Source organism: Charadrius vociferus, unplaced genomic scaffold (genome assembly GCF_000708025.1).
Source record: "Charadrius vociferus isolate BGI_N301 unplaced genomic scaffold, ASM70802v2 scaffold433, whole genome shotgun sequence".
Taxonomy (NCBI): domain Eukaryota; kingdom Metazoa; phylum Chordata; class Aves; order Charadriiformes; family Charadriidae; genus Charadrius; species Charadrius vociferus.
Window position 1 is genome coordinate 2,401,137 of NW_009647846.1, and position 26,784 is coordinate 2,427,920.

The following is a 26,784-nucleotide window of genomic DNA, read 5'->3' on the forward strand; positions in this document are numbered from 1 at the left end:
GCGCTGGCGCCGAGGAGGAGCTCTTCGGAGAAGGCGGTGACTGCAAATGCCGAGGTGTGGGTCGCGCCTCGCGGGGGAGGGCGGCGTGTGCGGGGACCACGGGGCGGACGGCTCTGGCGGGGGATGGCACCCCGCGTGGTTGGGGATGAGTGTAAAGATGACAAGTTTACGGGAAAAGAATGCAGAGAGCAGTCCTGTGAGCATTTCCAAGGAGGCGAAGGGGGAGGCTCTCAGGGCCGGGGAGGGGGAAAACCCGGTGGGACTACGCTTGCAGATGCCGAGAGTTGACAGATTCCCAAGGAAAGGATCGTGGTCCTCATGATCAAATCTGATTTCCTACCTGATGCAGCCTGTGCCGGCTGCTGCTGGAGAGCTGTAGCTCACCAGGAGAATATCCTTTAGGAAGAGAGCCAGCCTGGCTGCAGGGATTTCGGGTGACGGGAGGCTTCCTGGCGAAGGCTGGGCTGTTTGGGTGGTTTGGGTTTTCTTGGTTTTTGCTTTCCAGGTGAGGGAGCAGTGGGGAAGCGGCTGCAGTGTGAGCGGGAGGGAGGTGGGGATGACGGATGACGGTGGGGCATCGCAGAGCCCACCACCCCGCTGGCCATCCCGGGGCTGCGGGGACCGGGACCTGCTCTCCTCTCCCCATCCACCACCGCTCACGTCCCGCTCCAGCTGGTTTGCTTGAAAAACCCTAAAACTGTGAAAGCTGAAAACAAGTGCGAGCTTGCCTGAAAGCAGCGTCTTTCACCTGATTACATTTCAGAGCTCCGAAATAAATGTCGTGTTGCAGTGAGAGGCCAGGGGACCAGCATCGTGCTCATATCCTTCTCATGCAATCTGTAGTTCAGGGTTAGTCCTGGCGGTAGTTTATGTAGCTCATCTGTTTACAGTAAACCTTTTTACATTAAATTTCTCTTGCTGTGGGTTAACAGCAGGATTTTTTTCTCTGGTAGCGTTGTCATTGCAGCAGCAGGTGATAACTTCTAATGGAGAATTTATCGAGGATTTTGTTACAGGGGCAAACTCTAATATTGCAGACTACTGCTTTAGCACTGACGAAGGCAATTTATGTCAGTAGAAAAAATAAAGAAAGAAAAAAAAGGAAAAGGAGAAAAAGAAAGAAAAGAATGGACAAGTTGGATTTTATCCTTGAGTTCATCTAGGCCATAACTTGTCTCTAGCAATTGTAGGAATCAATTTACGACAGGCAGGAAAACTAACATTGTACAGGCAGTCATGGGATAATCTGCTCTAAGTATTATGTATTCAATCTCATCCTGATTGCTGCCACTGAGTATTAGACAGCTGTATAATATTCAGAATGTTAATCGGTAGCTGTGCCATGTTTCCTTATTCCTCTTATCCCCACGCACGGTGCCGTGTGCGGGTACTTGTGCTCCCGGCAGCGTGCCGGAGCGTCGCGGGCTCACGAGGAGACCCTTTGCCTTAGAGGGAATTTATGGCCCTCGACGTCACTGGAGGCGCCTGTGGCAGCGATGCTGTTCGCTATGCTCAGGCTGATGTTTCGGTACGGGGAGGTGCATCGCTTTGGTCACAAAGGAGGATTAGTTTTATAGCTCTGGATTCATCATTTGCAGTTGCGGTTGCTGAACCATGGTTTCACCCTGGGCACCCGCTGTGGTCACTGCAGAGAGAGCCGTTTCCAGAACAGGGGGAAAAAGTAAGAAAAAGTTTTGAAGCATGTAGGTACGAATGACCAGAGCTGAAGCTGGAGATCCAAATAGGAGCTTATACATAGTCTTTTTAACCCACAGTTTTGCTCTTGCCTCAACCTTTTAATAATATGCCAATCCAAAACAAAGTAGTTTCAGCTTAAACAAATCCATTCGGGCAACCCCAGTATGTGAGCACATTAAAAATGTAGGGTTTGGTATTATGTGACGCATTTGTAATGCAAAAATACTTCCAATATTATGTGGGAGGAAATTAGGAAAGAAGTGAGCTCCAGAAACCCTGTTTAAAACACCATTTTACTGCTTGAAATGCAGCTGATGCCCATGTGGGTTTTTTGTAGAGGATCTGGGAGAGGGGAGCTAGAGGACGTCTCGCTCTGCAAGACTCTCCATTAAAATGAAGACCACTTGGAGACATTTTTATGAGTATAGATTCTTAATTTTGCAATATCTGTTCAGTGAAAGTCATTCACAGGAACTCAGTTTTGCTCATCATGATACTCAGCTGCTTGCCGAAAGCTTAACTTCACAATGAAATTGTAAATAAACACTTAATATAGATAAATTCATATTGACAGATTTAGATGTGTTGATCTGTAAAGACAAGAAGGCCATAGGCTGTATTCTCCTCGACTATAAGACACTGCTATATCAAAAATTTAGGAATAAATATTCAAATCACAGTCTTATTTTTGACAACATAAACACGGATGCTCGCCTAGAAATGCAATTATGAGATATGCTGAAATACTAACTCGACAGCTTTCATTTAGTCTAATAACTAAGCTTTGAAGGATGATTGTTTCACATTGTACCACATTGCAATTTGTTTCCACTATAGTGGGTTTGTGTGTGTCTGTGTTTGCGTATTACTTTCAGAAAACTATGTTATGCTATTGAGCTTTTCTGTATTTCAGCCTGTCTGCTGAATAAGTCTTTACTGTTGTCTTTATCGGACTACTTTCAAGATCAATGAGATTTATACTTGCAGATTAAAAACCTTTTAAAATATGCATAGACGATATAAGGTTCAATTACATGTTTGCGATGAATGGAGAAATGTGTACACGTAAATAAAACATAAAAGCTGCTGTGCTGTGTTTATCTTCTGGTTCTGATTTATTTTGAAAATAATTAGAATTTGTGAGTTCATGTTTGGATGTGTGAGCTCCAATCACTGCAACCCTCTTTATGCTTACATATATACTTGGCGTACATACATCACTTCGCTGTCTGTTCACACAGACTGACTTCTCGGTTTTCGGAAATGCAGACAGTGTATGGAAATGGTATCCATAAAAGGAGAAGAAAGCAAATCTTCCCACTGCTGTCACATCCCGCAACTGAGCGTAGGGCACATAGCGGGTCTGGTTCTCTGCTCAGCACCTCTCTGAATGGTTGCAAGGACCCTTCCGAGAATGCCTCGCTTGCTGTGAATCTGCCTGCTGGAGGAAGCAGGCTCCAGTCCTCCAGGGCTTGGCTTTTGGCATCTAGAAGATCTTGAAGCACATGTTCAGGTGGCGCAAGAGGCAGCTGTGCCCTCTGTCTCCCTCTGCTTCGTTGAGCAAAACTCTTGGTGTCAGCCTCTCCAAACTGTGCGCCTACCTAAGAGAGCATCCTTCCCCACTCCCAACGCCAGATGGGTTGGACAACCGTTAATCTTATTCTGACCACTGTGGTACAAACATGGGTGCGTTTTTGACGTAAGTTATTTTGTTATCTGTAGCGCTTAATGGACAGACCTCGGTGTCTTCCCTTTGAAATACCATTGCCTGTTTTATCTGCTGGAGATTGCGCTTATGCTTTCTTAGGCTGTGATGGAAGTGAACAACCCCAAAAGTAGATTCAGTCTTCGCACAAACTCAAAGAATACAGAATACGCCTCTTCTAAACTTGTTCATGCTCTCTATGTCATACGGTATCTTTGTAATTATGTTCTAGGCATCGTGGTGCGTCATGGGATAAAAGTGTGACAGAATATCCAGATACGTTATTTGCAGGCTGAATTTAAATCACAGCATGAGGCTGAAAAGACTGTTGCTGCATAAGCAGCTTTGTTGGACCATATGATTACAAAAATGTGGCCATTAGAAAGGTTATAGGGTCCCTGTACTCCCATCACCTTATGTGAGTTCAGCTAAAAATTGGCTTGAAGTATTAGCTCGTACCAGACAAGATCCTTTGATGCTTTGTTAAGATTTCAAATTACCTCTAGCAGAGTGCCATCTATTATTTTAATGCTGCTCTCAAGCTTTCATTCTATCAGGGCTGGAGTTAAAATATGAAGAGCTGTGCATTCTTGCATTGCAATGGATGGGCAATCGCCACTGATATTTTAACTGATGTATCCTAGGAGGAATATTCTAGTTAATATTGTAAAATCAATGAATATGCACCAGTATATATAAATGTGCTGTGCTGGTCATATCTCATCCACAAGATCTGCAAACCAGTACAGCTTTATCGCCTAGCTAGTTTATGAGCAAGCCAGCTAAAATTCTTAACAAGTTAAATATTTCACTTAAAAATATTAAGCGCTGAAGTTTCATTATAGTACATGTTCCTTTGTCTTTATTATCAATAATCTCTCCGGCGCAGTAGGTAAATATTTCTGTTTGCAGATGGGAGTTGTAAGAGGTTCCCTCTACCTGGATGCGTTCATTGGGTCAGCGGGGGAAATTTTGGCGTCTGTCTGTCCGCACCCGTCTGTATGTCAGGGAGGATGCCCCCAGCCTGCACGGGGGAAGGAGCTTCTGCCCCCGTATCAGGGGATGCGCGAATGCATCTCAGCGCTACGCAGAGGGATGGGGGGCTTTGAAACCTGCTGGTCCTCACCCGCGTGGCTGTCCGTGGCGCTGGCAGGGACCGGCTGCGCGGCCCGTCCACGGCTGGAGGGAGTGCTGGCTGCCAGCAGTTCTCCCTCAAAGTAAAGAAAGATCTTTAGATAGCTAGGGCTAGAGATAATGATAATAATAACAGTATAACTTGAATTTTGGCTTTAATATCATTATATCAAAAGATAGATAAACCAAGAGAAATTAAAATGCAAGTAACAGAAATAAAAACTAATTTTACTTCTGAGAAGTGATCACTTAGAAGTGATCTTCATGATCACATAAAGGCAACTTTATGCCCAAAGGGGAATTTGTTCATGCAGCCCAGGCAAGCGTGTATCTAAAAATCTTATTCCATTTCGGTGTAAATTCAAGCACTGATTTCTGGTCACTTTTTGCAATTTTTTTCAAGGAATTGTTTTTGGGGAGAAAAAAAAAAAAGTCCCAAGCTATGACAATTTACTGGAAAAACTAATAGTTCAGATGATAACAGCTGGTCTCGCAAACAGAAATAATACCTGCAAACTAAAAGAACCTATTTTTTTGTGTTGATGTGGGTGTGCTGTGGCACAACAGCTAAGAAATGTTAAAGAACATGACGTCTTTGGATACACAGAGGAACATATTTTTGTCTCTAAAGGAGTAGTCTTCAATATGTATGAAGCTTTTGTGTCCAAGCTACAGCATAGACTGAGATTTTTATTTAAGGAATTCTCTAAAGGGCACAAAGTGAAAGAACAGTTGAATTCCACTCGGGCCTCACCTATTTCTAAACCAATGTGCAATATTGACAGTGGTGTTGAAATCCTGTTCTGCCTCCCTCAAAGGTGTTCTATTTTTGTAGCAGCAGTACAGTGGGAACTGTGCTTTTTGGCACAGCTTGGTCCAGAGGTTTGAATGAATTATTTTTAAGAATCAGAAACTTTTTCAATTGGTTCATAGTCCCTGCTCAAAGGAGCTTGATTATAAAGATCACTCTTTGCCCACAGAAAAGGTTATTAGACTGTTAGCTGCAAAAAAGGCATATACTGGAGCTGTAAATCTCAAAACATTCAGCAAAGCGGGTTACATCCGTTTTGGTGCTTCGTGCCTTTGTTTGCGTCTCTGTTTGCAGTGGGTCTTTGAGCAGGTCTTGGGTGGCCGCGTGTTTCATGCGACGGGAACGTAGGTGGCTTTGCCTTAGGGAGACAAACCTGGAATTGCAACCCACGCTTTCTAGGACCCCCTTCGCTCTCGTACCTCCTCCTACTGGATAATAGATAAGCATGAGTGTTTCTCTGGTTTATTGATTCAAGCGTTTTCAGTGTCGTGTGGCAGGGTGGAAGAGCCAGGACTAGCTCGCTGGTGGGGCAGGAGCCGGTCAACGTGCCTGCAGGCACAGGGAACGGGAGGAAGGCAGTGGGATGGAAGAGATTTTTTAAAAAAAATCCAGTTATGCCTGTGTAGGAAGAGAAGTGAGCCTTGTAGGTTCGTTACAAATGGACTCAGTACAAGAATTTGTAGATCTTAGGCACTTGGAATACGTTCAGTGAGACACGGGTATCTGTGTGCCTGAGGACCCTAATGCGCGATTGGACAAACGAAAGGATGATGATGAAAGTAGAAATGGACAATTCGTATTCCACAATATGTAAACTTGTTGAGATGGGTGTTACGTCCCTATTTATTAGAAGGACAGTATTATTTGCAGCCTTATAAGGAGATAAAATGCTTATTTTTGTGCTAAGGCTAATTTTCACTAAAATTGTGGATCCTAGTTTCAAGTCATCTATCCAAGGGTCTTTTAGCATTGAAATGCTAAGAGGTGACCTCCTAGTTTGCATCTGTAAAAGCCCAAGCTATGCCAGAAGCTCAGCATTGTCACAAGTAGACCTAGCTCTAGGCACAGATCATCAAGACGAAATATAGGGACATTTCATATTTACGGACACCTCTCATTTTACTGTGTGTTTATAATTGTTTTTTTTTTTTTCTTCCTGCTTTCTGAGTTGATAAAGCACTCCCGTGAGCCATGTGGACAGTACTAATTGCTGTAATTATTGTTCCCTTAATTGCTACAATTATTTTTTCTGGGGTAAATTATATGAGTACTTCTTATTCTAGAAAAGGAAGCAGGAGAGACCTTGTAGATATGGAAAATACTCCCAGCTTGCCAATATTATTCAGGATGTCTTTCCACTTTAGTGCCGAGGCAGTTATGTTGGGATGAAGGTTGATTTATGTGTCTGGAAATGGGCTCTTTCATACGCTCTTTTCAGGTTTGAAATGAATTAAAAAAAAATAAAATAAATGCGTTCAATTAGAAAGCCGGTGGCAGTTGTATTTTGTATTTGAGAAAACCAAAGTGTCATTGGAAGTGTTTGTTTCAGTAATGGCTCGCATCCATTGTAATATTGGTAATCAAGTAGTTGTGAATTTTAAAGGGTCTTATTACGCAGAACCATGGCTCTGGAAGCTCGACGGCACTCTGCGTTGCTCCAGATTGTGGGGCCGTCAGACCAGTGGCGCATCGCTCTCACACCAGCTCGGTTAAGGTCTATTACTGCTCTCTTCAATTACAGTAAGTCCTTTAATAGGACTGCCCTTCCTTCTTAATTTCCACCCTACAGTCTGCCTGGAGCTTCTAATGGTTATTCATTCTGTATTGAAACTGAAGTCTATGCTGCACAGCGAGACAGTATAGTGAAATGAAATTACAGGTAACTTCTCCCCATAGTTCCCCCTGTTCTGTCGGTCCATTACCCTCCCTGACACTACTTTATTCTCCTACCACTGCCACTCTGGAATGATCTGGTACTGAGAGATCCACGCAGCAGTGACCCCGTCTGGTTTTTATTGACGATTTGTCAAGAACACCTTTAGTTCTCTATAAATATGGAATTTTGCCATCCCACTTGGAAACTCCCACAAAAAAAAAAAAAAGGTTACATGAGGTTTGGGAGCTCTGACATAGGTCCTCAACTGCAGAGGCTGAGCACTTTGATCTCTCCTTTAAAATGCTGTAGAAAGTGGGTTTTACTCCATTTGGTTGACATGTTAATAGTCCTTGTGATCTATAAGGTCAAGTTGAGAGAAGACCCATTCACCTATTAGCTGAAGTCACAATACTGGACAAGTAGTGGGAGATGGAGCTCACACAGCGTGATGAGGTTTGGTGGAACGGGCCAACTTGGGTACAGGCAAAAGTCGTGTACATGAATCATTTATTGGGTTTATTTTCTTAGTGTTTCTTTTGTTGCTCTTGAAGATATTTCTGCTTTATTAAATGCACTTCTCCTGCAGGCTCAGCTTCTCATTTGTATTTGATGTTGTTTATATTTATATTTCTGTCCCTTATGAAATATCTATCCAATTCCCTTGTAGGTGATTGTGTTGATCTCTAATACATCATTAGGAATTCACTGTGGGATAAAATAAGAGAGGTGGTGACGTGAGCAAACAGGACCTTGTTTGAACACCGGGAGCTTTCGTAATTGGTAAACAGAGTGAGAGAAACTGGGGTGAACTGTAAATAGATTAATGGTTTTGAAATTTTTCTGTTATACAAACGCCCTTCTTTAGATGTGTTGCTTTTGTTCATCACTCAGAAGAATCTGCTCCTGTTCTGTGACTTGTGCACGCAGCAACAGGTTTGCCATATGTAAATACCTTCTAGACTATGGCAGAGCTGTACAGAAATGCTCTCTATTGCTCTTGAAATTGGTTTACGTGAAAACTTTTCTGTTAATTGTTTTGCCTCATTTTCTTATTGTCAACATTTGATTCTTGAGTATAAAAACCAGCTTGAAATGCACTACTTCTAAAATTTCATCATGAAACATAATAAGGAGGGATTATCAAAGCACTTTAGAAGGATTTGTTCTTATCATTACCTAAGACTGTTGGGAATATTATTCCCCAGTCTTTTAAGAGCCCTAGAGCAAGAATTGCAGTAATATTTGTTTTCGCATGCACCTTTCGGGACAGAAATAGGGCACATGCTGCTAGATTGACACCTCGAGAAACTCTACCCAAAGCTACCGATTTAGTAGTCTATCGTTTTGAGAAGGGCTGTGGAGGAGCAGAACAAAAGGCAGAGCTATTGTTTGTTATCCGTACCCCTGTGGAAGGTGCGAGGCCACCCGCTGCCGCGGGGCAGGCGAGACCCCAGCCCATCGCACCGCCCCGCGGGCATCGGCTCCTGAGGAACGGGGGGAGCTTGAATTCCCCCTCCAGCCGAGTGGGAATCGGCAGGGAGATTCATTCCTATTATCTTTGCAAGCTTTGAGTCATAATCTGATCTTATTTTGTATCTCAGGTAAAATTTTCTTCCTGTTCAGAACAATGTCAAAATGAAGGAAGTGTAGAGGAGTTTTGCCCAGAGAGCGCAGCCAGGTAGAAACTTCAAATAATTTTAATTCAAGGCAATGAAAACAATTATATGCAGTTCACAGGATGCTGAAGCCGTTTGTTATGCAATTTGAGATGTAAATGGTGAACAAAGAGTAGTTGTACTAACTGATGATTAAATCCTGACATGATAAATTTCTACATGAATAAAATGTGAGACCTAAACAGATTCGAGATTGTTAGTCATCCATCAGTTCACACCAAAGAGTTTTGCAGCCAAGTGAAAAGTCTTCAGGCATCTTATTTTTGTAAAGTGAAGTTACTGGCAGGGTTTTGCAGTTTGTGTAGACTGACACTGCACTGCCAAATGAGATGACTTCAAGAGGCATTATCAAAGTTGGGTATTTTTTTTCCCTATTGTCAGGAAATCGTATCAATAAAACTTAATAGGAAGTTGAAAGTAAAAACGCAGCAAACTGTGAACTTAATATTACCCTGGTGGGAGCTCATTAATATCTCAACAGGTATACTCATGCATTATCTTAATTGCACATGGTCCTTAGGGAAATTGCCTTTTCTGAAGTTTTCCAGCTACTGTCACTTGGTGAGCGGGGTTCAGGTGCGCCATTTTATTAATAATCTTTTAATAAGTTACCGAGGAGACAGTAGCCTAACTCGGTCACGTGTGAAGCAGCAGAGTAGCAATAATTATTTTTAAGGTTGCAGTGACTCGGGAGGTTCCTGGCGGTGCAGTGGCTCTGCCGGCAGGGCCCGGTGAGGTGCTGAGGGTGTGGGCAGTAAGTCCAGTGCTTCCAGTGATTATTGCAGCTCTGGAGAGAGCTGGTTCGTCTCCTGGCACTGGGTCTCACGTGTGTTTCCAGTGGAGACACTTGGGTGCTAGCAAGGAGCGCGCCACTTGCTGCCGTTCTGCATGAAAAGGGTCTCTGGAGCAGTGAGGGGCGGATGTGGGGTGAGGCGGTGGTACAAAATGAGTTTGAAATGAAGAATTGGAACACATTTATATTTCAGTTGCTTTTTACTCTGAAGTACGCAGTTCCGGGCCTGATGTTGGAAGACGTTTGATGTTGCAGAGAGAGGCTTAGGAGCCCGCCTGAGAGGCGTGTGGAGCCTCAGTGTGTTTTCTGCGGTGGCTTTTGGTGCAGCGGCTCCCAGACTGGCCCGGCTTTTCAGGCACGACAACCAAGCGTCGTCCAGAGAGAGCTTTTCATTAACAGCAGAAAATGAAACAAATGAAGAATAATGTTCAGTGTTAAAAATAAATTAACACCAATTAATCACTGACTAATGCAATGTTCCCAGCATTAATCATTCACTCTTACTGTAATCAGAACATCAGCCAGGCAAACGACACGTGAAACTCTGGAGTGGGATGTTTGCCATAGTCCTGTAAACATGGCGACTGCCTTCAGGACAGTCCACCTCCCACACCGGTGATGTGATCACTCATCTGCCGCCACCTGAGTGTCCTTCAGAAAGCTCCAGCTACAACCCTGCGTTGTCACGGTGGGGAAGGCTGAGGTGGGACACTGCTGCTGCAGCCGCTGGCCGCTGTGCAGCACGGGAAGGAGGACCACCGGCTTTTCCCACTGCCAGCCTTGCTGCGGAAGGGCCAGGGGGGGTTATCCCCTGGGCTTTATGGATCACAGCTCTTCTGCCAAGACGTTAGAGCCATTTGGGAAGCAGACCGCGATTCCCTGGAGCTTTTTGATGTTTCAAACATGTTTCAGAACAGAAAGTAGAAAAAATGTGATGGAAGAGAAAGCTTCCTTCTTTAGACTAAAATTTTCAATGTGAGATAACAATGACAAGTAGCAGATTTTACCAAAATGAAAGAAAAAGAAATCCATGAAGAGACAGAAAATATTTATCTGGTTAATTAATAAAAAACAACAGCCCAGCCTCATTTAAAATACTTTGTGCTGTGATCCGGACACGAAGCCATTGTAACACTTGCTGGCTTTGTTGGCATCCCAGTTCTTCCCATTGCAGCAGGACGGGATGTCTCAAACTGGCCCCTTGCAGGCCCAAAAGGAGAATGAGTATGGCTTAAGAGAAGAGTGATGTGTTTAAAAAATTTAGGTGCTCTCTATTTAGTGTGGAAGTTGAGTGCAGTGGATAAACTTCCAATTTTTCACGTGGTTAGAGCACGGCACAGGCCAGCCGCTGCTCTCGGGGGGCTTTTGTTTGCAAGCCCGAACTATATCAGCAGCTTTCAAAACCAAACCAGAAAGAAGACTGGCAATGACTGGTACGTCGGAGGGGACATGCGGGGACACAGTAGGTAGCAGGAGGACTACATTTAGGATCGTCTCTACTGCTCAGGCGTGCCTGGCATTGTACTGTGACTTGTTCTGCCTTTGCTTGTTCACTGTGTCCCTGTGTGAACGGGAGACTGCCCGTCGGAGGGCCCATCGTTCGGCGCCTTTCGGCAGTGCTAAATGAGGGTTTTACAAATGGATCCGGGAGGGGAAGGGTTGGTTGTTAAACCTCCAGCTATTTATCTGCGGGTTTATGTGCTATCTTTACTACGGCTTTTTCTGCAGGTTCAAAACTGAAATCCAGTCTGTGTGTGTCCGGGCACTGCCCTCCGGGCCCCCGCGGCAGCGACGCTGCTGGCGTGAGGGGAGGATGGGGAGGCTCCAGCCTCCTGCCCCGGGTGGGTGTTTGGTCCAGGCTTGAGAAGCAGCAGTGTATGCTCAAGAGAGGTGGACCAAGGGGATGAATTTTCATGATCAGAGAGAGTAGTCAAATTCTAGGCCGCCTTCTTGTTCTTCTCTCACTGCCCTTGCACGGTGAGACAGTCTTCATCACCTTTGGGAACAGAGAACTGTGACGTTCGGCCAGGTCGGGGTTGGGTCTTGATGACTTGGGTCAATCCATTTTTATTTTCCAGTGCACGTCAATGTCCACAGGAGCTGAAGGTGTATGTCTGTGAGCTCACCTGGTGGGCGGCCCTCAGCAGCGTATGTTGTCCTTTGGGTGTTGGTCTGATGAGCGTAAGCCCTGTGAAGAGACCTCCGGGAGGAGAGGGAGCCTGGCCATCCAAATTTGACGGGAGTTAACATGATGTTGTGTTTTTCAAACTAAAATCACTCTCAGTAAGAACAAACCAGTAACACAGAGGAACGTATGGTGTGAAGTGCGGGAGAGAAGTTTCCGGCTGAGTCCGGGGGAGGTTTGTCCACATCCAATTGGACGTGAACGTTCAAAAAGGAGGAGAAGAAGAAATGCTGAATTGTTAAATTTTAGCTGATGCAAACAGATGTTCAGTTTGGACATCTGGGATGCCGCCTGAATGCCGGGAAGACATGTGGGGAGGGAAAATATCTTTTGTAGGTGTCTGACATACTGGACAAAGTTGAACTCTCAAGGCTGCAGTCTATATTGTAGCCATTGAAGTACTTTTCTCTCCATATTCAGACAAAATCTTATGAAAATTCTACTCCTCATAAATATAACTGCAAGTTGCTTTTAGCTATCCTGTAAGAAATGTTGGCAAAAAACTCAATATATGCTTTTTATACTTCAAGTGATTGAGACAGCCAGATGTGGTTAATGTTTTATGGACAGAGGAAAAAGACTAAAAAACCAAAGGCTCACAAGTAATATGAGCAATGGAGCAAATTCTGTAGAAGTTTTGCTTTTTGTAAATGTGCAGAAAACGCCCCTTTTGATTTTTAGTTGAAGAAGCAATTGTTGTCAAGTTGGAATACAAACACTTGCCACAGATAAAAATTCATATTTCACCCTTTCTTTTATTTATAATTAAAACCTCAGCACTCGACTATTAGTATGGCTCTGTGTGGGGGACTGTATGTTGTGTACCTGATGCTTGTCTAATTAATAACGGGTAAACAGCACCTATGAAGCCAGCCTGGTTAACTGCTCCACTTAATATAATACCACCCAATGAATAGATGAATTAAGCTGATAAGCAGCTGAGCAGGCGCTGTTAACTGCTTTGTACAAATAAGAAGAGAGCGATCCTAAAATGTCACCAATCATTTATTACAACAGCAATTGCAGGCACAGACAAATTAGGAATTCCAATTATTTTTGCCGGCCGGGGTGCCCAGCATTTCCCGTGCAACCGCAGTGGTCGGTGAGAGCTGAAAGTCATCCCTAAGGTAGATAAAAAATAAAGAACCCTGATAAATTGGTATAATCGATCTATTTGTCTTTGAGAGTGGTCTCCAAGCTTTGCTGGCCCCAGGGCAAAATACCGAGCAAGTAAATCATGTACCAGTGGGCAACACCATGCTGTGTTCTTCCCGGCGGCCTCAATTTTCATTTTTTTAATTTTCTCTGACTGGAGCACTGGAAGGTCTTGCTGGCAACGTGCTGTCCACAAGCCAGAGATCTAAAATAAACCTGGCAAAGCTTTGTAGGGGACTGCTGTCTTGCATTAAAAACTCAAAGCATCCCAGCTTTCAGCTTGATTCGCCTCCTCGCTGGCTCTACAGCCGGCTGACATGCAAAGGGGTGACACGGCTCATCCAGAGAAAAGCCCGTGCCAAGTGACGGGGGATTCAGTGCTCCGACGTCCGCAGTGGTGTTCCAAGCACCCGCTGAAAGTTGAAGTGCTTGTTTAGGTTTAATAATTCCTCGCGAGTCGGAGCGGCGCCGTGCCCGGGCCCCGATTCGGCACGCTCCGGTGCGGGGGTGCCGCCGGTGCGCGGCTCTGAGCGGTGCCACCACCGTGCGTGGCCCCAGGCTGGCGCCGGATGAGGCCAAACACATCTTAAATAAGTCCCGCGCTATGGTTTGGTATGGTTTATAACAACCCAGTAGATACTGCCTTTACAAGGAGGAACGTGTCTCAACAAACGTTGGGGTAGTTAATGATTATGGGTGGTTTGGGTAAGTTCACTTACCTGCTGGGTCTTCAGCCCCAGTTTTCTTTACAGATCTGCTTTTACTCTGCTGTAGTCATTGTTAATGTACATACAGATGCGCAGATATAGTGTGCGTTCTGCGGAAATGCTGCCTTTGCTCTCATCTGCTACTGACCTCTGTGGGAACCGAAGGCGCCGAGCCCTTTTCAGGATTGAGCCTGGGGAAATATAACATTTATTCTTCTGAGAAGGCAGGAGAGGTAATAAATACTTGTAGGAATGCCGTGCAGAGACAGAATATGAGAACGCAGAAGATGCTTGTACTGAGGCATGAAATACTGACCTTTCCACAGTCTAGAAGTCTCAAATCATTATATATGATCGTGTTTGTGTATATTGCAAATCTCTTTTTCCCCTCCTTGGCATCTCAAGTGAGAATTATGGCAGGTTCCTTAATTTAAGGAGCAGTCCCAGACTGTTACTCAAACAATTGCATAATGTGTTTGGGGATTAACATACTGTCAGCTTGATAACTGCTTAGGGACCTTTGTTATCAAGGAGAAAATAGCCCTCAACGACATTCTGGTCTCCTGTTATAGCGAGTAACCCTCAGGCTCCTTCACGCTCTGCCGTGAGAAGGCAAAGCAGGAGCTGGTTCGTCATGGGCAGGCAGAGTTTTAGGACACAGCTGAATCGTGACCAGGTTGTCTTTGTGAGGCAGAGATGTCCACGCTCAGCATCTTCACCACTGTTCTTCATCAAAAAGAATCAAAAATAAACATTCTTTCATTTAAACCTGGAGTCACAGTTTAATGTTTAAGAGCTGCTTCACCCTCCAAAACCAGAGGAGGGGTCCTTCTGGCTTTCAAGTATAGATGTAAACTTGGTTGCATCCAGGATCCCAAATAACCTGGTGCTAGCAAAACCAGGACACCAATAAAAAGGACAGAGTGAGAAGAATGGTTTGTGTGTGCTGTATTTGATTAAGATTGCCTGAAAGGAAAAAATTACGAATGTGCACATATACAGTCGTGTTCAATTGATTGATGATTTTTTTTGTAACTTGAAGTCAATCAAAAGATTGTTTCTTTGACTTGTATGTGATAAAGGAATATGATGGAGAAATATAGGTGGATACAACGAAGATGAGCTGAGGCTCAGCTGAAGCTGACTGCTTTAGCTAACTGCTACAAGAAGTGCAATGAGTATATGAATATGTATATTTATCAGAAATTATTTTTTTCTACAGATCCCACAAATCAGTTATGCCTCAACTGCACCAGAGTTGAGTGATGACAGGCGCTATGATTTCTTCTCACGTGTGGTTCCTCCAGATTCCTTCCAAGCACAAGCAATGGTGGACATTGTGAAAGCTTTGGGATGGAATTATGTGTCCACTTTGGCATCTGAAGGGAATTATGGAGAAAAAGGAGTCGAGTCCTTCATGCAAATTTCCAGAGAGGCAGGTAGGCAACGCCCGTCCTCCCTCCAGAAAACGCTATAGAAGTAATGAATGTTATTTTGTACCATATGTCACATTCTTTTTCCAGAGCATATATTTGATTCTAAAGGTGCTCCAGTTCTTTGCAATGCCTGGGTGATGGCTCCTGGAGACTCTCATTCCTAAATTGCTTATGGAGTTTCAGAGAGTTTGAAACCTTAGTGGTTTTCAATCATTTCTGGAGAAAATACAAAACCCTGAGTCTTATCAAGCTCCTGCTATTCCACGGGATGGTATTACATTGTGTTGACATGGGTGGAAGACAGATTTTAAAATGCTGAGCTTTTATCTCTCCACAGCTAGAAATTCCGTGAAGACTGTTTGTTACCAGACGTTGACTTGTGTCATATTATTGCTGTTCACCTTTCAGATCGCTGCCTGATTTGTATTGCTTTTCTTTAGCGTGTCTCTTGACCAGCTCAGTTGAGAAAATTCATAATCTTTTACTTGAAGGCTCAAAGATTACCGGCCTGGGATAGGGAGGCAGCAGGCTCAGCGGCGTGGTGCGAGGCATGTCGGACCTCTGGTGTGGTGCATCGTGTTTTTCTTGTTGCTGGTTTCCTTTAGTGGTGTTCCACAAAGGCCAAACTCTGTTGGAGAATCCCATTGTCAGGGAGAGATGTTCCCAGAGGACAGGGAGATGCTGTGTCTTGTGCTGGGTCGGGCTTACGGTACTGAGTTGAACCATCATAATTTTGTTGGCAAAAATGTCTAATTTTACAGCTTGTTTTCCTGTTCTGGTACAGAACATAGAGCAGACCTGTCTGGAAGGTGTGACTGCCGTGTCACTGTGCTCATACCCTCATCCTGGTAACTTATTCTTCAGATAAATGCTTCTAAACTTCCCCAGAGAGGCCAGAACGTAGGACTTGGATGGCACTTGAGGGAATAGAGGTATAAATCCATGACAAGCTGCAATCCAGAATCATCAGGGTTTGGGAATTGAAATATTTGAAGTTGATTCCTGGGTGGGTAAGGAAAAATAAGCAGAAGATGTCGTTCATTATTGGTGATATATGCAAAGCCCACCTCCAGAAGCCTTCAGTGATGTATCCTGAGCAGGGGCCCATCATCACTGCACAAGAAGAAGTTTTATTGTATTCCCAAAATGAACTTGCATTATCTCCCACCCTGTAACTGCCCTGGCGTTGCGTTAAACGAAACCGGTGTAACGCAGTCCCCAGTTACTGAACTAGGAAACCCCCCAGCTGCGTTAGCGAGTGCAGGAGAGGAAAGGAGGAGGTGGGGACAGGCGCCGCTCTGGGGCAGCCGGCGCAGGTCTCATCTCCTCGGGTGTCGCAAAGCGGGTTCCACAGCAAAAGCTCCGCTTTTGCGAAGCGCCTGCCCACTCTGCGAGGCGGAGCGTGGGCTCGTGCCCGAAGGGGCACCGCGCCGCTGGGGGACCGCTCCGGCAGCATCATCCGAGCAGTGCGCGGGGATGGCGGCTGCGGTTAAGGAAAACGGGCTTTGGAGAGGGGAATCCAGAATTGTTTCATTAGGTTGATATCACAGAAGGAACCTATATTTGCATAAACGCGTCTGTTCGTTCGAATGCATATTTATGCGGTATTAAAGAAAATGGGTTTGGATTTAATACCGCAGGAAGTGACAAATGCCAGTGTTCATTATAATTTAAAATTGCCTATATTTGCAAATACCCACTGTTGCAAAAATCGTACCAGAAATGTGTTCTCTATGTCAAGGACAAACTTTAGCTGAATAATACTGTATCATTTTATAGACCTTCTGTAGAATTAAATTAATAATAAGAGCTGTTCATGTAGTCAACGTGTAATTCAATGTCCTTCATAAAAAATAAAGCATAAGACCAAAAGAATACCCATCTTAAAACAGCTTTGCGTGCAGGGTGATATAGGTCACGCCTCCAAGATTAAGACACTAACAGGGATAGTGCATAAACTTTCTTTCATGTACGCAGCCCGTCTCGTCTGGAAACTGGAATAAGCCAATCCCCGGAGCTGCCTCCGATGCAGTTCAGCTGCTTTTGCTTCTTAGTGCTGCCCTGAATTTTTTTTTTGTGTTACACAGATAAAGCTCAGGTGAAGTTCTGAGGGGATTTAATACCTGCCAACAAGTTCCCCAGTTTTTTAAAACCCCGGGGAGCATAAAAACCGCGGGGAGCTGAGGCGGTCCCGTTGTCCGGGCATTTACTGGAGCAGCCGCCGCGCTCTCGGCAGCGCTGCCCGGGAGGTGGGTCCCGACCGTCAGCCCTACGGGGAAACGGCGCCTTCTCCCCCACTTCGGGGATCGGTCGTGACCATCTCCCGGGTGCCATTTTGGTGGGCGGACGTTGCACTGGGACGTATCTGTCCTCTGGGGACACGCCGGGGCGGGGGGTGCAGCGGTTTTGGGGGTGCTTTCCTGGTGCCTGATGGGGCTGTACCTCCTTGGGGACACTTTATGCAGCAGAAAGGATGAAGCGGGCTGTCAGGGGAATGCTGTACTGTCAGAGCCTCCTGAAGAAGCAATAAGCAGCGATAATTTTACTGACTCACGGCTGTGGTGTCGTTAGCAGCTCCTTGATCTATCTATTTAAAAACATTTCAGCGGTCAAGAGCCACGCGGCTGAATGCGTGAAGTGAACAGCCCTCTAATGAGGAACAGGAGGGACAGGAGCTTTCACAGGACAGAGACGTATTACCGAGATCAGTGCGCTGCATGTATTAAATATATTTAAATGGGTCCAAATATATACGGTCTGACTGAGGTGTGTAATTATGAAGTATCTTTGCAATAGCGGTCGAGCGTGGCGATGCCTGCTGTGCCGTGGTGGCACGGCAGGGACGGGGAGGAAGGGACGGAGAGCACACTCGTGATGTTCCTGCTGCTGCCGTGCGAGTAGATTAACGTGGTGCTCAGGGTGCCAATCAAAACTCAACACTAATTAGAAAACTCGTGCCAGAAGCAACAGAAATGCAACAGCAGTGGGAGGAAGTTTTCCTTCGTCAGAAGATCCAGTTCTTCTAGAAATCAGTGAGGCTGTGGATTACCTCTTCTTCCTTTCTTCTGCAGCTTTCCAGGATCTGAAGGGCACCTACTGGGAAAGCTGGAGAGGGACTTTTTACAAGGGCATGTAGTGACAGGACGAGGGGGAATGGCTTCAAACTGGAAGAGGAGAGATTTAGATGAGATGTGAGGAAGAAATTCTCTCCTGTGCGGGCGGTGATCCCCTGGGGCAGGTTGCCCCGAGAAGCTGTGGCTGCCCCATCCCTGGAGGGGTTCAAGGCCAGGTTGGACGGGGCTTGGAGCAACCTGGGCTGGGGGGAGGTGGCCCTGCCCAGGGCAGGGGGGTTGGAACTGGATGGTCTTCAAGGTCCCTTCCAACCCAAACCATTCTATGATCCCAGCTTGGAGGGTGTACTCAGAGTACCCTTCAGGGACATGGGGAGGACAGGAGAGGGGTTTACGTGGCATGGCACAGCTTACCTCATTTTCCAGCTAGCTAAAACACGGGATGTTCATCAGGAGGAGTTGTGCTGTGCTTAAAGCACTGTCCACTGAATGTCTGTGTTTGGGCTTTGGTGCTGTTGCGGGGTTGGATGCTGTGGGGCTGAGTTGCCGGCTCAGAGCAGAGACCAGAACCCAGCAAGGGGGCAGAGAGATGGTGCAGAACCACCACGGCCGTGTGCGGGCAGACCTGCTGCTGCCCTGCGCTCCCACCCGGCGTGCAGGCGAACACGGGCACCACGCAGCGGCACGATGGGCGCTGTACCCTGCTGCAGGTTTGGGGATGCCGTAGGTGCATATGTAGCTCCGGGTTTTTTTGGTCCTGGCTTCTTCGCGCTGCTGGGGCCGTGATGAGGTGATGCAGCGCTGGCTGCAGTTCGCTGTTGGAGAGCTTTGCTAGTTTAGATTTCAGAGCTGGCGTGAATCCTGCCCCCCCGTGACCCCTTTTAACGAGCAGGAGAAGAGTTGGGAGAGGTGTCAGGGCAGGGTCCTGCTGTGGGTTCTCCCCTGCGTGGCCCCGTAGGACCAGGAGCATCTGCCAGCAGCAGCGACAGCCCCAGAGCGGAGGTAATTAGTCAAAGTTTGAGGCACACCGGCAATAAGCAGTTATTATTAGCTCTCAGACAATTGCCTTGTATCTCATAATCAGTGTGTTTTGGCAGAAAAGAAGATTTAGTCCATAGGTACCGGCACGTTTATTATCTTTGGCCTCAAATCTGTAGCAGCTAATTATCCTAAATTCAGTGTTTTATCCAAACTTGTTTCTGATTCAGCCAAGATCTTAGGAGTTGTGCGGATGAGTAGAAAGTGCTATCCTTGCTTAGTTTTCCAATACGCTTTAGTATATAAAGACTTCGCTTGATCCTTTGAGTTAATAATTTTTCACAAAGTGACTTTTATTATGAGTACTTCAAGAGAGTTTGAATATGTCATTGTGGCAGGAGACGAAGATTTGAAACATGCTCTGCAGTCTGTGGGATTAATAAATTAGGGGAATGGTCTAATTATGGAAAATCTAAAGGACAATTTCAGATTATTAATGAAACTACTGAATACTTGAATTTCAAAGATTAATTCATCTTTGATTTTTTTTAAAGATTAATCTCTACCAGAAGGTTAATTGCTATCTGTAAGAAATATATATATTGAAGTCGTTAGCAAAAGACCACTTGAATGCCTCCTACCAGATAAATGAAAGACCTGGTATGCATTTATTCATCTTTTTCTCTCCAAAACGCGCCCGTTTTCACAGATGAGTACACTGCCTGCTTTGCTGGGGGAGACTTTGGTGCTCGCTCCAGAGGCATCCGCTCCCTTCACCGCGTTCTGCTGCCCTTCCATAGCTCCCTTGTCCAACACTATCTCAGAAGTAAGTATTTCTGCTCGGCAGGGCCGGTTTTGAGCGCAGTTCTGCTTTTTTGCACAAACTAGAGCTGTTGTATTGCACGGAGCAACGTGCCAGTAATAGAGTATCCTAATCTACAAACCAAGAATTAAGTAGTTTAGATGATGATTTTCTCAACCGTTTGGAAGTACTGGAGAAGAAAAATTCTGGCAAAGCATGTCTTCTTCCTCTGTGTACCAAAGACATGGGGAAAAAAAAAAAGAAAAGGATTAAAGCTCTTGTACCAGTGTGCTGATATGATTATATATACTGAAGTTTCTTCTGAAGACTTTTAGTTGCAGTGTCATATTTGCTAAAAGGCTATCATCACCTTGACAGAACAAAAAAGCAGACTAAACTTTAATCCAGTTTAACATAGGAAGCACAACACTCGCAACAGTCTCTTTATCTTCTTTTCTCCTTTTTTTTGCTGAAGACTTTTTTTGAACTATTCATTTCTTTAATTCTTCTGTCTGCGTGATCCTGGAGCGCTGCGCAGACATCTGTTACGTGAGGCCGAGAACATCTGCATGCAGCAGGGATGGCCTAGATGCACAAGCTGCAGGAGCTGAATTTCCTCAGAAACAGAGGAAACATCAAAAAACATTAATTTTCAGGGCAAAGGAGAGACCCCTGAAATTATGAATCCTTCTCTTTACCCTCATAAGTAGAATTTTTTTCCAGTTGCGATACTGAACGGTGTTTCTTTTCTATCCTCCCGTTTAAACTTGAGTTTCCTTTTTATCTTGTTTTTCCCAGTTTTATATGTTCTAATAAAAACCGTACGCATACACACACGTATGTGCCTCTATGAGACACATAGCCCTTATGTCAAACAAGTGTCATTCCACCGAAATCAGATGAACTGCTTTTTTTGCACGCCGTTATACTCTGTGCATTAACTGGTATAATCTCCTAATGCATTGGTTTCTTTACAAATTAGCTACATACAATAAAATACCTTCTACGGAAAAGATTTTCTATGGGTTTGTTATTGGTAGCAAAGACTGTTTTAAACCTCTTTAGCCACCTAAACGTGAAAATATGACAGCTTTTCCTGGAGCCTTGATACTTGTTTTCTGCCCAGACTTGTGTTTCTAAAAAGATCTGAATGTTTTGATGCAGGTTTTTGGTGATCTGAATCATCTCGTGATACTTTCCGTGAAATCCTCAATGTGGTATATCATAATACGATGCTCGAAATCAGTGCTTATCTTCTATGGAAGCTGACACTGTTGAAAGCCAAGAGCTGCTATGTCATCCCGGAATGACTCACACAGCATTTTTGTAGGCTCCTGTAGGTCTGTTCAACTGCCTGTGATGAGCCTGAATCTGCATTTTTGTAATAGAACTTAATTTTTATGCTGTCTGTTGGGAATTCCATTAGCACAAATTAGTGCTGGATAACATGAGAGAGTTAAATCATTGCTACGAGGGAGTTGTACAACTGTCTGTATTTTAAGAAGGGAGAGGAGACGATTCTCTGTCTGTACATCTCAAGTAGAGCACTGATTCCTATTGCCAAGTAGAAAGTTCTGATTTTTTTTGTCTTACATTCTGATGTTAATGAAAGATCTCTTTTTTTTTTCTTGATCCATTACAGCCCTGCTGTATGGGTTTAGAATAGTCATTACAAGGAGCAGTTACTTTACAACATAACCCAGGGTTAAAAGAAGCCCAAAAATGGGAAAGGAAGGGGAAAAAAGTTAGTGATGGCACCCAGTTGTTCTGTCAAAATCCTGGGACTGAAATCTCCATCCTGCTAACGCCGGTGAGACGGTTGGAACTGGGATACACTGTGGTGGGCAAAGATTGCATTGACTATGTTAATAAATAACAAATATTTATGATTTATTAGCGAAGCTTTGCGCAACATCCTGGCAATGGGCGATACCACACATCGTCTAGCGATGCCCTAAATGTATGATCTATCATTTCTGTTCTTTTGTGGCAGAACCCAACTTTTAACAGAGTCACTGTTCAAATATTCATTTGAATGAGTCATCGTTTTGGGAGAAGGTGGGCTAAGGTGTCGTACAGTCCACCGTGATGCCTATTTATTTATTTAGCCAAAGGAATAGCGTTTTGCAAGCTGCGTTCCTCGGATCTCCCTCTGCCGTAACCCAAGGGGTAGAAGCCCTCTATGGCATTTCAGTTAGAGCAAACAGCTGAGCTTATGTGTTGACAAATTTGTCTATAAATATGTTTTTGAAGAGCAGTCCCAAAGCCAGCCGTTGTCAAAGCAGTGTGTAGCATGTATCTCAGGCGCCGTCACTCTCGGAGGGTCACAGACCCCGGTGCTTGTACGGAGTTTGAGGGTATGGAGCATGGCTCGAGGTTTGTGGAGTTTTCCCAGTGATTCACTGGTCCTGCAGACTGGTCCCTGTGGGGCTTTGCTGCCTGGTGGGCGGCTCAGTGTCCGCAGGGCGGGATGGAGGTCTCGGGGGGATGGAGAGGCAGCAGCGCCGGGCTGTTCCTTTGTCTTTGGTTGTGTTAAATGGCCTTTATCCATTTGCTTGTGAGCCTGTTGTCTGGATCAAATATAGCACAAAAAAATATGTAAACTACTAATGAAATCGAGTCATTTATATCCGAGCACTTCAAGTGGTTTCCATTTTTCTGTCTATTTTTCTCAAATATTCATGTGTCTGTCCCTTTTGGTATTCGGTGATATTATGTTAAATAACAATGTTATTAAATCTATTATTTTCTTTCCTAGGTTTTGTCAAATAAGAAATGTTTTGTCATTTCAGAAAAATTGTTATTGTTTTCTAAAGTTGTACCAACTTGTGTTGTGTGCCGCAGTCTGTCGGGTGTAACAGGTTTAATAGGATTTTTTATTCATCCTAACTGATCTAGGAGAAGATGCACTGGACTTGATCCCTAAGGGTGTTTTGGGTTGCATTTGGAGGTTAACAGTATGCTTCTGACAGTGGAAAAGAAACAGTGAAGTGCAACTCTGCAAAGCAAATCTGTTCCTCCGTGTGCATGGTCTGTGCCACTGCGGCTTTTTCAATAACTTGTGAGAAGTGATGGCGTTAAGAGGAGTGAATGGGCGATGCCCTTGAGGTGATGACTGGACTTCTGACTTCCCTGTGGTCTTGGGTAACACTCGCTAGGTGCCTGGCTTAGATGTTGAGAAACCCTCTAGGCATGCCTGTATTTTTAGGTTATCAAAATATCGTGAATGCCATCTTCATCTCTTTAGCGAGGCATCTTCCTACCTAAGACATAACAGATGTCCTAAGTAAGTTGGCTCTGTTCCCTGTGCAGTAACGAAGAGTGATGAGATCTGAGTTGCCCTTTTGAAACATCTATTTCTCTCTCTTGACTACACAGGGAGCGTAGGCACCAAAGAGAAACATGTCATTAAAGAATTTGAATCTAAAAAAAAATAAAAAGCCAATCATCGGTATGCATGTGAGAGATGTATTTTCCTATCTTTTGTCATCATTTGAAGATAAATACCTGGAGTAGATTTATGGGGTTCTTGTGATGTTATTCAGGAAAGCAGTGAAGCTGACGGGCAGTGGGAACACAGGGTTTGGGTACCTGCCTGATGGCACAGCAGCCTCAGGAGCCCCTCTGCCCAAACAGCGTTAGCATTCTGTGATGGAACCAGCGGGGGTCTGAGTGATTCCTCCTTCTCAGACAGACTCATGAAAAATCAATAAAACAGAGTTTGGGGAGAAGGAAAGAGGTAAAGATATGACATTATGATTACCTTCGCGTCTGCTTATGTGAAATGTGAGCCCGGTTCCATGCTGATACGCGCAGACGCTTTGCACTCTGTCCTCCCGAATGATCTCACACAGACGGTTTCTTGGTGAAGTATCACTGGATAGCTGTAACGGGCTGTTGTCACAGTTATAGCATAAGTCACTGTAACGATAGATAGCTGCCTTTTTATGGCGTTTATTGAACATTTGGAGATTGCATTTCAAGGACAGAATAAAATTGAAATAGGCAATTCTTGTTACTAAACAAATAACTGCCGGCATCCTTTAAAAATGTTACCCCAAGTTTAATAAAACATTGCTTTTGTGGTTATATTAAAAGTATCAGGTAGAGCAGCTGAAAATAAGTGATTGGGTAAGTCCTCGTCACTTCAAAGCAGGGACGTGCGTTGTTGAGCCTTTATTTTTTACCAGTGCAGTTGGACACCCCTGGGGAATGCTCCTGCACGTCGTGCCGTGCGTGCCCCGCGATGCAGACGGGAAGAAGTTGGTTTGATGCACAGTCAGTAAGTTAGTTATCCCGATCCAGGCTTTTATCATCTGTTCTTTGGAAGGTGCTCCGCATCTCAAGGGTCATATGTTCCTCTTGGTAAAGACAGCAGTATGGATCAGAATCGAAGCAAGAGCATTCGTGTTTGTTCTGCACCCATCCTCTGCTGGGAAGAATAGAAATTGGGTAAAAATGGTGGTGGGAATATTAGGGGAAGGGACAAAAAGTATGTTAATGTGCATTAGGAAGCTTGAGGAGAAGGTCCCATTGAAGTGCAAAAGCTGAAGTTGTTTTGGGGAGGAGTAGGGGGAAAGGAGGGAGTTCAGATTTACTGGACAATAGAAGGAAGGACCAGGTCTGTGGAAGCAGCAAGACAGGTATGAGGATCAGGAGAAGGAGAGATGAAAAGCCATAAAATGCAGGTTGATGGAAGTGGCTGGGGCTGGAAACATCGAACCACGGCAGGAAATAAAAATGTATCTATGGGTAAGGAAGACCTGCCATCAAGAGTGGGCTGGAAAAATCACATTTGTTTCACCAAACCCATTAATGATTTCAGAAACAGAATTGACTTTGATTGTGAAACTTAAAGCTTCTGGAAGGTAAGACAGAAATTCTTTCCCAAGACTGTTTTTCCTGCTGGGGGGCAGTGGGAGCAGACTTCCCAGACGATTGCATCTGAGTGCCTTTGCTCCTCCCTGGGCTCTTTTCCTGCCTCCCAGCCCAGCCGGGGGGAGAAGCGGAGCCTGTGAATCCTGGCTCCCATTTCGCCTCCGCCTACAGTGCCTATTCCAGTGTGTGGTGCAAATGGTCTTGTCAGTTTTCCTGAAGGAATGAAATGAATTTCATAAAAACCTTCTGCAGAGGAAGCCCCTGCTGTCATTTTGCCTTTCCCCATGGAAAACAGAAATATTGTGATTACACTGAGGTTTTCCCATGGGATATGTCTGTTTCGCAAAGTAGGATGAATTTGTTGGAACTTCATTTGGGACCAGCTCTAAATACATTTCTGCATCTGAAGGGTAATATATAATCGCATGCAGTAAGTTATTCCAGCTTCTGTCACTGAAATCCCGCATCCCAGGAGGAAATACAAAATATTGCCTCATCTTGTACCTTCCATACTTCACAGTCCCTTTTCACTTTGTGCTGATGCAAAGAACAGCTTTCATAGCCATGGGGGAGTAGCAGCACATAAATAATTCTAAGATGCCTCTTCCATCACGCGCCCTCCCCTGCCTTCTGCGTTCCTTATCCTTCCTCGGACAACAGAGGATGACAAACGTCCCGAACCCTTCACACTCTTGGAAGATGGCTTTCATGCACTGCTAGTGATCTTCTGGGCATGCCAAAAATATTCCCTGGTCTGTCTCTGGAGCTGCCTAACCCTTCCCCAGCCCAGCTTCCCAGTGTGGAAAAAAAAGATCAATGAGAGGGGAAAGTCACTCGAACCAGTATATGTACCCCGCTTTGCAAAATCATAGCAGGTAGGAAATTATGATCAATGGAGTTCATACTTCTTTCTTACGCATTCGTCGGAAAGGTATTTGTCAAGGCAGCGTTTGAAATACCCAGACTATTTGCTCCAGTATCTTCAACAAGATAGCTGAGCTGAAAATATGAGCTGCAATACAGCATTTTAAGCAGTATACGCTTATAGGCAGGATGTTGGGAAGATATATATACCCACAGAGCTTAAATTGCAGCCTGTTCTCTTTCCTTTCCCTTTGGTGCTTCAAGATTGGTATGTTTTCAATGTGTGGGGAATCAGGAGGTCATCTAGCTTGCTCTCAGCATGGAGCCTATTGGCATTATTTTAACACTTTACCAGTGTTCTTTATTTAAACATCAACCTGATGCTGACAGTTCCCCTCCCTCTTTGCAGGCAGGCAGAGGCGGGCTGCTCCTCTGTCGTGCGATGCTGCAGGTGTTCACAGCAGCACGTGTGACCTGACGTGTCAGCGGCAAATCGCCCCGTGCAGATCACAGCGCTTCCAGTATTGCTTGTTCGTACCGGTTTTGGCCTCTTAATAACAAAAAGTTGGTAAAAAAGCAAATTATTCAATGATTTTACTATCGAAAGAAGATTTAACATGTATTTCATTGTGTAAACACGGAGATGAAACAGATTAAACTTTGGGTAATAGAAAGGCAACTCAAACATGCAGATGTTATTTGAAATCTGAGTTGGATTTTGTGACGGTGGATGCTGCAATACACACTGAAGCTGTCTGTGTACTCGCCGTAAACGGCAAGACTCCACTACGCTGCGGTTTGTTTGGGAGAGCCCAAGCATGACAGAGAGAGCAGGCATCCCTTGTCTAGATTTGTTTTTCAAATAAGACGTTCTGCCTAAGGTTAGACACAGACATGGTGTTTGCCACCTGGGAAACGTGTGCTTTGCTGGGAGCCGGTTGCAGCGAGGGTCCCTCGGGGGCTCCAGCTCCTCTCCCCCGCCAGCTCGCTGCCTGCCTTGAGTCAGAGAGTCAGA

At 44.8% G+C, this 26,784-nt stretch overlaps 1 protein-coding gene across 1 annotated transcript in view; it reads left to right on the forward strand.

The window, feature by feature from the left end:
• Nucleotides 1-26,784, forward strand: part of GRM7 (glutamate receptor, metabotropic 7) — a 318,538-nt gene that overhangs the window by 129,897 nt on the left and 161,857 nt on the right. The window contains 1 exon segment of the mRNA XM_009882884.1: nucleotides 14,963-15,179. Within this exon segment, the coding sequence (XP_009881186.1) occupies nucleotides 14,963-15,179 (217 nt within the window).